Source organism: Phoca vitulina, unplaced genomic scaffold (genome assembly GCF_004348235.1).
Source record: "Phoca vitulina isolate PV1807 unplaced genomic scaffold, GSC_HSeal_1.0 scaffold13, whole genome shotgun sequence".
NCBI lineage: Eukaryota > Metazoa > Chordata > Mammalia > Carnivora > Phocidae > Phoca > Phoca vitulina.
This window is the reverse complement of record NW_022589716.1, coordinates 18,986,735-18,999,208: the sequence shown is the minus strand read 5'-3', so window position 1 is coordinate 18,999,208 and position 12,474 is coordinate 18,986,735. Positions and strand designations below refer to the sequence as shown.

At 36.1% G+C, this 12,474-nt stretch overlaps 1 protein-coding gene across 4 annotated transcripts in view; it reads right to left on the bottom strand.

The window, feature by feature from the left end:
* Positions 1–1,710: 1,710 nt before the first annotated feature.
* PTPRG (protein tyrosine phosphatase receptor type G) overlaps positions 1,711–12,474 on the bottom strand; it is a 701,636-nt gene continuing 690,872 nt past the window's right edge. For all 4 annotated transcript variants that reach the window (XM_032411651.1, XM_032411652.1, XM_032411653.1 and 1 more), the window contains 2 exons: positions 6,198–6,333; positions 1,711–5,648 (listed from right to left, as the gene is read on the bottom strand). In XM_032411651.1, the coding sequence (XP_032267542.1) occupies positions 5,502–5,648; positions 6,198–6,333 (283 nt within the window). In that variant the 3' untranslated portion in view covers positions 1,711–5,501. The remainder of the gene's footprint in view (positions 5,649–6,197; positions 6,334–12,474) is intronic.

Genomic DNA, 12,474 nt, shown 5'->3' with positions numbered 1-12,474 from the left:
GCCATCTGAGAACGTGAGCCTGCTGTATTAACACTGCACACATTTTTGAAAGGAGTTTGAAATCTGAATCTTAATGTGAAAGTTTCCATTTCTTAAGATGTTGGTAGGTAGCTAAGTGAATTTTTAAGATTATGGGCCATGGGGCACCCAGCTGGCTCAGTTGGTAGAGCATCTTACTCTTGATCTCAGGGTTGTGAGTTTAAGTCCCATGTTGGGTGTGTAGAGTCTACTTAAATAAATAAATAAAATTTAAAAATAGTTAAAATTATGGGCCAAATAACATATATCTGTGGATGAATATGATCTATGGGCCATCAGTTTGTGCTGTGCTCTGTGATACAGAGTATTGAGTCTCTGTGGGTATAATTTGGGGAAGACTAGGGTTTATCATCAGAGAGATTCATTATTTTTTTGCTGGAATTGGTCTAAGAGATAGCGATAGAATAGATTAGATTAATATTGTTTCTTAAATTCCCAGTTACTTAGGGAGAATGAAATGTAAGCTCTTCATCCCTGTGGGAAAGAAAAATTGGGTCCCTGGTAGTAAGAATTGAGCTCCTGATGTGAGCCTACTGAAAGTTCAAAGAGAATGGTGGGCCCAAGCTGCCAAGTTTGAGACCTGTGTACCCCTCCCTGTTTGGAAATGTCAAAATTGCTTATAAGTAGAAGCAATTGTAGTGATCCTACATACATCTCATAGATTCTCCAATAGTCTTAGCAGGATACATCCTTCATCCAACATAGTAAATAATTAAGAGGGAGAAGTTGCTATAAATCTAGTTGATAGACTGGAGAAAATAGTAATTATGCTTATAACTTAGCAGGTTCATAATGTGAATAAGGTTTGATTCCAAATGTAGGTAAAACTTGGTCATTCTTCATTCTTTAAAGATGGAAGAACTCAGAAAAGACATTTCTTTTTGGTTTGCTGCCTATGTAAAGATGCTCTTAACATTTATTTTACTACCATGAAAACTAAGACAAAGGGTTGGCAGGTGATCTGTTAAGGGAGACAAGTAACTTAATTTTATTGGACATATTTTCATAGAAATGCTCAGCACTAATGAATACATCAAAAACCATACTTTATTTTATGTATTGCAATACAATTTACATATTAAATAACACTATAATAGAATGATTTGATATAGTTTTAAACAGAAGAAAAAAGGGAAAAATTTCAGGTTACAAAACCCCTCCCCCCCGAACTAAAAAAAAAAACAAAAAACCACTTTTTCCAAATGGGTCAATGCAACGAATGTATTCAGTGACTAATTATGTCTAATTCCTATTGCACAAATGGTCAATGGAATTAAGAAAGAAAACCCAATTTTCACAATCACTGCATCAAAGAAATAACACATGTTGGATCTTTCGGAATGCAAAGATGGTTTTTGCTACTTCAATACACAGAAAGTTGAATTCACATATCCACCACAAAAAAACCCACAAAAAACCAAAAAACAAAAAACCAAACAAATAAACAAACAAAAAAAACCAAAACAAAACAAAAAAACTATGACGGAGTTGAAACTAGAAAAAATTAGCTTTATATGAAAATATAAAATTCTATGATTATATACCATAGATACAAAGTTCCCAGAAGATGCTTATCCAAGCAACAAAATATTTACAGTTTTAATGATTTTAGCTATTTCAAAATGAAGTGAAAGAAACATGAATTAACATGAAGGCTGAGGTTTTTTTTTCTTTTTTCTTTTTTAGAAACAATGGCTGCTTGCTAGTTTCAAATGTCCTAACAAAAAAGGAGTCACTACCCCAAATGTTGGAGAGTTGCAACATTTTATAAAATCGGCTGTCTCCTTTTCTGGAGATGTTTATTTCTTAAAACTCAAGATATTTTTCTTGAAAGTAATTATCCTCTGTAGAAAATGCTTCCCTTTGCAAATATTTAACAAAAATACTAAAAACAGTTTAACAGCTAAGACAAAGTAGAGGCCAAATACTATTACAATTCCTTCCTATTTGTAGCATGCCTTCTTTCTAGAGATAAGTGAAGCCAATATTGCATGTTAATTGCAACTAAGGGAAAGCACAAAGGGGTAAGTGAAATTATAGCTGTTAAAAAAAAAAAAAGCAGGCATTTTCCCTTCATATAAAAATTCACTGGCACCATTTGAACATAAAATTTAGAACGTAAGAGTTGAAAATGCATTTTCCAGTATAACTGCTAAATTCTTAAGACAAACTACATTTTGATTATTACTTCTTAAATTGTGATGAGTTTGGGTTTATTTTTTGCTTAGAATTAGTAATATGTATCTTTGGTAAATTGGTATCTATATTTTAATTTTTAAATATAGTATATATGTATTTAAGAAAAAATTCATAACAAGGCAGTTGTGCTGTGTCATTATAAAATAATTAAGGTTATTTGTTGATTTCGGTATGTCACTCTGGGCTAAAATTTACAACAGCCAAACCTTGAACACTAACCTTCTCTGACCATGCTGGACTCTTCAACTTGAAATAGACTCTAAAAGCTCCAAGGCATAAACATTTAGGAAAGCCAATTCAATTAATCTTATTCTTGAAATTCAGAAGTAACTTTTTTTAACACACACACAAATATAAAAGATGATGTGGCTTTTGGATGCAAGAGTTCTCCTGATGGCAATATGGGTCTTCTCTGATGCCCAGCATGGCCACTTGGTCTCATCACTGCAACTCAGTATTGTACGAAGTGTGCATTTTGTTCACCTAGAGTTAAATTCATATACCCAATAAGCTTATTTTATAAGATAGCACATGTTAGTCTGCAATAGCTATTTCCTTTCCCCCTGAGTGCAAGTGGTAATAACCTTGTTGTGTAGTTCAGCAGTGTGTTTATGTTTCAAAGAAAACACTGTCTTTGAAACTCTCTGCCTCTGGAAAGATGCAAGAATACTAACATCGATAACAAATGAAGAATAATATTTAGGATACACTCTCTGGGGAAAGTGAGGAACTGCTGAATAGAACTGTCCTCACTGAAGTGTGTTTGGACCACTTTGGCAAGATGGGCAAATAGCAATTGCTCAGATTTCAGTGTGTCAGGATTTGTAGACTGGTTCAAGCCCACTATGGACACATACTTTCTCAGGGAACTTCAAACCATCCTTTTAAAGGTTTCTGTTTACTAGCTATATTTCTTTTATTATGACTATGATACCTGTGTAAGAAATGGTCACAGAACTGTGTTGGAACTTAAGCCTTCCCAGGACTTGAGCCCGCTATAAATAGCACAGAAGGAAACACTTGCTGTTTTCTAACCAATGTTAACTTGTAAGAGAAAAAATTACGAAGGGACCATGAGCCCCAACTTGAACATGACTTCTGAAAGTCCAATATGTGCCAACTACTAAAAAGAGTTCACGCCTATCAATATATAAATGAAGTGTAATCTGCTTAATTGACTGAAATGATCTAGCTCTTGCCATGATCTGCAATCTTGCCCTTCCTGATTCCTCTCAGCCTCTGGCAGTGGTGGTGGTCCTATGTTCAGCTTTCTTCCTCAGGTGTTCGGTAGAGCTTCCTGGTATTACCTGTGATGGGAGCAGCGGGGCTGCAAAGGTGTTGCTTTCCTCTAGCACATACCATTTAGCACACTGCTCACTTGTACACCTTTTCTTAAGCCTCACCTACACGGTTCGTGAACAGTGGACTGTTTTCCATGTTGCAGAGTTTCTGTGATGAAAACATGAGATTAACCCTGGCAAGGTACATAGTTCATGAAAACTCCATCAACCTGGCCTCTGCATTGGAACTCCCAAACTTGGGCCTGTAGCCTCTGCTTTGCAGCTTTGGTTCCATAGCACCACTCTGACAAACTTCATAGACAGCCAACTGAAGGTCAATAGAACCTCAGCACTGATTATCATTAATGTTATAGAGCCTACCCAGATAGTATGATAGTAGCCAGTATGGATTTTTTTTTGTCGAAGTTTATTGACATAAAAATTAACCAAAACCCTTTTCTCCATGACAGGCCCAGTTCTGGTGATGATTTCACTTCTAACAGAAGTTATTCCTCAAATGCAAATACGCAATAGAACAGATCTCAGTAGTAGGTTATTTTTCTAACTGAACTGAAATTTCTTATTAATGCTCCTAATTTCCCAATTATGTAGTTACTGCAGGGTAAATATGGTTCCCGAGGCTAGATCAAATAACTTCCTTGGGTTCTGTGTAATGATTATCAGCCTCTTTGAGTGAAGTGTGTCTGTTCTGGGGGCTCCACAACACAAGAGCACACAAAGCCATCTCCTTTTAAAATCTACTTGAGAATGTTGATCTCCCCTTCTGTTTAAGATTCTGATTTCCTCTCTCTGAATCAGACTTATCCATGTGTGGGAATCTACACAAGACTGGGGAATCTATCCCAAGACTTTAGCTAATACAGTATTTTCACTTTTATCCTAAGTAGAAGAATGTATGTATTTATGGGGTTTATCAGGAAAATTTGGCAAAAAAGGAAAGAAAAGAATGTTAACTATATAGGTAGTTTTTATTAGATAGCTATATGAGTAATAGGGATATTTTAGAGGACTAATTTCAAAATTACACACCTGCAGAAATTTTCATTATTCTATCTGCCATGAGGTGTGATATTAGAAACCAAAAAGCATGAATGGAGAGTTACTAAAGGGATAGGTGAGATGTGTAAAATATTGCCATATCTCTATTGTAAAAGATAGCCCTCATTGTAGGGTGTAGCTATTTCAGAGGGTCAAGATGGAAATAACACACACCGTCCACATAGCTACTGTGAAAATTGTAATACAGAGATATCCTTTATTTTGACACAGTTGGGCATTTTTTTAGGCTATGAATATAACTTTAACTAGTAAGTGATGTTCACATAAAGCTCTTAAAGCCTTCTAATTTCTTAATGGATACCTTCACCATCATAAATGGAACTGTTTCAAGGCCATGAGGTTGATAGACTGTCTTAGTAGCTCCCAGGAACCTGCTACTCCTTAAAAGAAAACAATGCCCATTCACTCCATTAAAATACAGAAGGCAGACAGCATGGAGCAGTGCCTGAAAAAAATAGGAGAGGACTGAGGAAAAGCTCAGCATTGCCTGCTAGGAGGATGCAACTGCTCTAGCAATAATAATAATAATAATAATAATAATAATAATAAACCAAGATCCACTGTCATAACAAAGACCTTCACTGTACTGAACTAAAAAGTAGCATGTATGTTGTCATGGAATGTCACATCAGGGCTTGCTTTAGTATTAGATTATAGGCAGTAACACTGATCATATAGTGCAAACTAGGGAAAACTGCGTTTCACTGTGTGAAATGAACAGAGGTGCAAATGCTCAGTAGGATACCATTAAGACATAAAATGGCAAAAAATAAATATCAAAACTTTTATCAGTGTAAAAAAGTAACTGGGTTATTGTATAACCTAGAGTCTGGCAAAAAAGGCCTCAAAAAAGTTCTCAGTCTTCAGAAGTTTTACAAATTAAGTGCCCTTTCAGGATTCCAATCACACTAGAGATTCCATGCTCTCGGCAGGGTCTGATTCATCTGCAATGAGAACAGCACCATTTTTGTCCACTGTCATGGGACCATTTCCATTTTCTTTAGTGCTGACCAAGCTGAGCATTGCTTTATAGACAAACTGGTATTGTTCCTGAAAAACAAGAGGAAGTCCAATTGAGACAAAGAACAGCTGAGTCATTTCATCTAAGGTAGCAAGACCAATTAAAAATGTAATTGTAAAAAACGAGAATGTACATTTATGCTAAGAAACTTCAAAAAGGTGACTTGGAGCCTTTATAATCAAGACTTATGCATTCTGCATGTCACCTGGATCGTTGTTAGTTTGGAACTAATTCTGTTGACAGTGAATTAAGATCATAGAATATCTGTATGTTGTAACTGGAGAATATCATACTCTAGAAAACCGAGTTTCTCCACGTCATCACTACTGCTGTTTTGAGGCAGATAATTCTTTGTTGTAGAGATCTGTCTGATGCATTGTTTAGCAGCATCTCTGGGTAGGTTCCAATGAGTACTTTCCTCCATCCCCAGTTGTGACAACCAAAAAGTCTCTAGATATTGCCGAACATACCCTGAGGGGCAAAACCATCCCCAGGTGACAACCAGTGTTCTAATTCAAGTGTGAGCCGGAGTTTCAGCTGATAACAGAACAGCTTTCACAAAGAAACAAAGTACTTACAATGTCTGTGAATACTCCAGGCCTCATAAGATTAATCATTTTTGCAACCTGGAAAACATCCACAGCATTTTCATTCTCCAGTTGCTGGGACAGGGTGGTAAGGGCACACAACATTCCTGCTGAAACTGCTCCATACCTTGGAGAGGAGAAAAAAAAGATGCTATTTCAGATTTTCTAAGGAATTGAATTTTTGGAATGAAATGAATGTCATGTATTTGCATAGAAGCTAAGTAGACTGCACTGACGACTCTTCTTGAAGTGAATGAAATGCTCGCGGGGGGTAAATGCAGAGGCTATAGCATAAAGGTGACATTTGTTCATGAATGTGAAATCTCCCAAGCTGGCTTATCAGATGCTCAGCTTTATATCCCAGATGAAATGAGAGGCTCAACATTAGACTGGGGATGGCCATAGGAGACATAATGTTGGGGACGAGGTGGGGGACATAACAGGAAAAAGAATATGAGGAACCCAACTACAGGGTCCTGGACAAGTAGAGGCGGTGAAAGGATCTGAAAAAAAAAAAAAAAAAAAAAAAAAAATTTTTTTTTTTAACCGTCCCAAACAGCTAAATTGAACTTCCAGAATGTGACTTGAAATGGAACTATATGGCTCAAAGCGCAGTCCGAAAATTTTCAAAATGAATTTCATATGAGGTAATTATTTTTGGCACTGAAGTGTAACTTAGAGTACCTTCGATAAAAGTCTTGGAAAAATATGGCACACTCTACACACACACACACACACACACACACACGCACACGCACTTAGAAGGGTAGACTTCCTCATCAGGCTAGATTGGCAACCCTATTTTTTCCAGGAACCTGTGGTGGTGTATCAGTGATAAGAAAACAGGATTCAATGAATTGTTCAAGGTGGTGATGCTGGTAGAAATGAACCTAGAGCTTTATACCCTGTGCTCACTATTCTGTTAAAAACTATTAAATGTGCAGTTTGAGCTGATTATTGTTATATAAAATTAAACCATTACAGATGTTGTACATCTTTAATACAAAAAGACCAGAGTCCCCAACATGAGAGGTAATCTATCTAGAGGTAAAACTTATTATACATTTGGGTCTAGCCACCCAGAGTTTGGTGTATCAGTACATTTCAGTCCAGCGCATGACTTCATGTGCTGTATGCATACTGCATGTACTCTGTTCCCTGTAGATGGGCATTTCCATTGTTTGTATCTTGTGCCCACTAGCAGACGTACCATGAGTAGGAGAATTAGGTCACAGGTATGCCCATCTTTAGTTTTAAAGATAGTGTGGTATTTCTCTCCTAGTGGTTGTTACCTGTTTATACCTTTCCCAGCAGGAGAATATTTGCTTTTCCTCATCATTTTGTTTTTTTTAAAGATTTATTTATTTGAGAGAGAGACAGAGAGAAGGGTAGAGGGAGAAGCAGACTCCCCACCGAGCAGGGAGCCTGACGCGGGGCTCGATCCCAGGACCCCAAGATCATGACCTAAGCTGAAGGCAGACGCTTAATGGACTAAGCCACTCAGGTGCCCCTCTCCTCATCATTTTAAAGTTGACACGCTTTCTGCTAATTTGATGGGTGAAAAATTGTATCTAATGTCATTTTAATTTGCATTTTCTCTATTACCAGGGAGGTGGAGAATCTTCTGGGTTTATGGCCCATCTGTAGTTCCTCTTCTAAAGTTGTTTAATAATATACTTTGGCCATTTTTCTTAGCTTTGTCTCTTCTATTTGTAGGATAAGTTGTAAATATTTTTTCCAGTCTCTAGTTTCTCTTGACATTGTTTGTAGGCATTTTTGTTAAACTGAAGTATAGTTTACACATAATCAAATTGATCAGTCTTTTATTTTTGGCTTAATTGGAATCTTGAGAATGCTTTTTCTAACCCAGCATTTTAAAAACATTCTCCTACATTTTTCTATTTTTATTTATTTCATTGTTTAATTCATCTGAGTCTTATTTTGATATAATTAAAGGTCTGATTTTAGTTATTTTTCCCATGGATAACTACTTTTTTTAATTGGGTAGTCTCATCTTTTCTCATTGATTTGAGCTTCCTTTGTATCATATACTAAATCCTCATATATGCAGGCCTGTTTCTGAACTCTCTGGCCCTTCAATTTGTTTTTTGTATTTCCCCATATTTGCTTTAATTCCCATAAGGTTTTGATAAGTCTTGACATCTGAAAAAGCAAGTTTCTACAGTAGTCTTGGCTGTCTCTACATTCATTGTTTCATTTTTCTTTTGTGCTTCAAACATATTTTCATTTTCACTTGTATACTCATTTCCAAATACCTCTATCCCTCTATCCCTTCGCATCCTGTTTCATATTAATTTTGAAACTGGATTGTCAAAAAATACAAGTTTTGTTGCAATTTTGGTTAGCTTGTGCCAAGAATATATATATATATATATAACGGAAAGTAACATCTTTTTGAGTTTTTCTGTTCATGAACGTGAGGTCTTTTCTCCCTTTGTTCGGGTCTTTTGTAGTTTTCAATTATATTTTGTAGTTTTCTTCATTGTCTTTGCCACTTTCATTTTAGGGTAATTTCTAGGTGTTTGAGTTTGTTACTCCTAAGAATGGCCTCTCTTTATGACATTTTGCTTGGTTTTAGTTGATATATAGGAAAGTTATTGATTTTCACATGGTGAACTTGTATCCAGCCACGCAGTTAAGTTCCTAGTAATTGGTGGATTCTCTAGGAAGTTGGCTACATTTTATCTACCAATAATATCAGTTTTGTCTCTTTTCAACTTTTATATCTTTTATATCTTTTGCTTTTATTGCATTGGCTAGAACCCAATAGCTCTGCATTCTAACCGGTATTTGTAAGGAGGTATCATTTTTTCTTTAATGGTAAAGCTACTAAGTTTTTAGTATTAAATAAAAATGTTTGCTGTAGGCTTCCAATAAATAACATTTATCAAGTTCAAGAAGAGGCTTTTGACTTTCAGTTTGCTAAGAGTGTTTTTTTGGAGGGGGAGGGAGATCATGAGTGAGTGTGATTTTATTCTGCACTTTCCAACATCTATTGGCTTTTTTAGAAATTCCTTTGATAATGTCCTGCATTCACTTGAGAGAACAGTGGTAACATTTAACCACCTCTGTAAGCCTTAGGGCAGATCTTACTTTTTCATGATACAAAATTCTTTTAACCCAATACACTTGATTTTATTTGGTAGTATTTTACTTAGATTTTTACATCCATAATCAAATAAGTAAGATTGGCCTATACTTTTCCATTCTGGTGCTAGCCTTTTTTTTTTTTTTTTTAACCATGGTTACATTAAATTTCCTGTGTTACTGTTCAAGGGTAGCCTGATGAGGACTTGGTGGACCTTAACAGTTTGGGAACTCACCTGTGTATTCAGTTCTTCAACGTTTATTAGTATAAAGAATTTCAAGTGTTTATTTCCTTCAAAATATTTCTATTTTTAACCTTTTATTTTTAGAAAACATCAAACATACGCACAAGCACAGTCACCTTCACATAGCCATTACTCAGTTCCAGTTGTCATGGGCTCATGGCCAAACTTGTTTCACATCTACTTCCTCTCCCATATACTTTGAAGCATATCCCAAATATTTTATTCATTAGTATTTTTGTATAAGAATTAAAAGATAAAGATTTTTTTTTTTTTTTTAAAGATTTTATTTATTTATTTGTCAGAGAGAGACAGCGAGAGAGGGAACACAAGCAGGGGGAGTGCAGAGGGAGAAGCAGGCTTCCGCAGAGCAGGGAGTCTGATGCGGGGCTCGATCCCAGGACCCTGGGATCATGACCTGAGCCGAAGGCAGACGCTTAACGACTGAGCCACCCAGGCGCCCCAAAAGATAAAGATTTTTAAAAGTATGTAAACATTGTCACGCCTAAGCAAGTTATCAAATAGTTTTTATGTAATTACAGATCAATGGTAGATCTTTTCCTTCCCAATGTTATTTTATGCCTTCCCTTATTTTTTTCTTTACCATTTTTCAAAATTTTATGTTTTATGAGACTTTATTCACCCTTTTATTCAGTTCTTAGAAAATCTCAGCCATTGGGCGCCTGGGTGGCTCAGTCGTTAAGCGTCTGCCTTCGGCTCAGGTCATGATCCCAGGGTCCTGGGATCGAGTCCCACATCGGGTTCCCTGCTCGGCGGGAAGCCTGCTTCTCCCTCTCCCACTCCCCCTGCTTGTGTTCCTGCTCTCGCTATCTATCTCTCTCTCTGTCAAATAAATAAATAAAATCTTTAAAAAAAAAAATCTCAGCCATTATCTCTTCTTCTTAGTCTCTTTTCTCAACATGGATCACCTCTCAGACATATGTTAGAACTTATCTAGCTTCCGTAATGGAGTTTGATTTCACTTCTATCTGTTCTACCACTACTAGCCCATCTCGTTTTTCCCATTTCTTAGACTCTCATTTGTTTCTGCTTAATAATACATGTTTCTGATTAAGGTCATAGTCTTCTGTTAGATCTCAGGGCATATATTTTTAAATTCTCTTAATACTGCTCTAGTAACTGAATCACTTTTTTGTTGTTGATTTGATGGCTTTCCTCACATTCTGAATTGTATGAGTATACCTTCTCATTTTAGCATAACTTTTTTTTTTTAGATAAAATCTAACCTTTGCTTTACTCTGTTCTAGTGAAACTGTTAAGACTCAGGACCCTTTTCCCCCCACTTTATCTTTTTCTTAGAGCTATCTATAGCCATTCAGAAAAGTCAGGTATTACATATTTTATTATTTTATTATATAGTGTGTAAGCTCTGTAGGATTACTCTGGCCTTTCCTTGGATTGCCTTTCCTAGATTTTTGCCACTCTCAAATAAGTACCTAAATTAAAAGAAAGTACTTACACAGTAAGATTTCAAACATGATGGAAACTAAGTCAAATTAGTCAAATATACAGATAATTTAAGTATCTTCTACATACCAAGCATTATAATGAAAGGATAAAGCCTGAAAAAATGAAGGCCATTCTCAGAAGTTTAGCAATTAAGTAGGATTAAAGGATGTGTATCAAGTTTCATGGATTTGCACTTCAAACTACAAGGACTTGGTGAAAAAGTGATACAAGTAATTTATAACCTAGATAAAAGAAGAATAGTGTATAAATACATTGGCTTTGGTAGTTTGCCTTTTTCAAAGAGCCCATTGAGAGCAATGTTTATTTAGTGCCGTTAAGAAAGAGCCCCAAATGTATTTTTGTCTTGCCCATATCTCAAGGAAATAAAAGTACTTAAAGTACTTTTGTATTTTACTTACCTTATGTAAGTAATGTTTTTAAGTGTTCTACGTTCATTCTAAAACACATTGGGGTTCCTTGTTTTGTCAGTGTATATGCCCCTGCCCATTTAATGATACTTTTTACTGTTCCATATAGTTACAATTATCCTACCTTTGCTTTTAAGAAGTTTTAAAAATCCTAAGAATGAAATTTAGAGTTATAACCCTGTCACTATGAAGAAAGCAAAGCTTCCCTTAGAAATCAATATGGCAGGAAGGAAAACAGAGTTAAAGCTTGAGTACTCATCAAGCCAGGGGAATAAAGGCAACACAAAAGCCTTACACAGGACTTTAAGAAATTAAAACTTGGGACGTGAATGAGAAAATAAAGTCGGAAAAAATGTAGTCTGAAGAAATGAGTGAGATGAGTGAAAGAGTGTTTCCTGTGACAACCAGCGGGAGGCAGTGTTAAGCAGAATTCGATGATCAATCTGGATCTGACTGCAACCAGGGCCAGTTTCCTGGCATCACTCTGTGTAGTTGCGGAGAGTCCTGCACTTTGATGGGTCTCCTCAGAAGAGTCCTGCACTTAGTTTAATCCTGTATTGTTGCCATCTGTACATTATTTTTTCACTGAGGTATATAGCTGACATACAATATTAGTTTCAGGTATATAACCTAGTGATTTAACAAGTATACACGTTATGAAATATTCACCAAGATAAGTGTAGCGACCAAAGTTATTACAGTATTATTAACTATATTCCCTATGCTGTACTTTTCATCCCTGTGATTTACTTATAACTGGAAGTTTGTACCTACTAATCCCCTTCACTGGTTTTGCCCATCTCCCCACTGCCCTCTGACAACCACCAGTTTGCTCTGTGTATTGAGTCTATTCTGTTTTTGTTTTTTAGATTCCACACAGATGTAAAACTATGTGGTATTTGTCTTTTTTTTTTTTTTTTTTTTGAAGTTTTTTTTTTTTTTTTTTACAGAGACACCACGGGAAGGGGACAAAAAAAAGGGGGAGTGGGAGAGGGAGAAGCAGGCTTCCTGCCGAGCAGG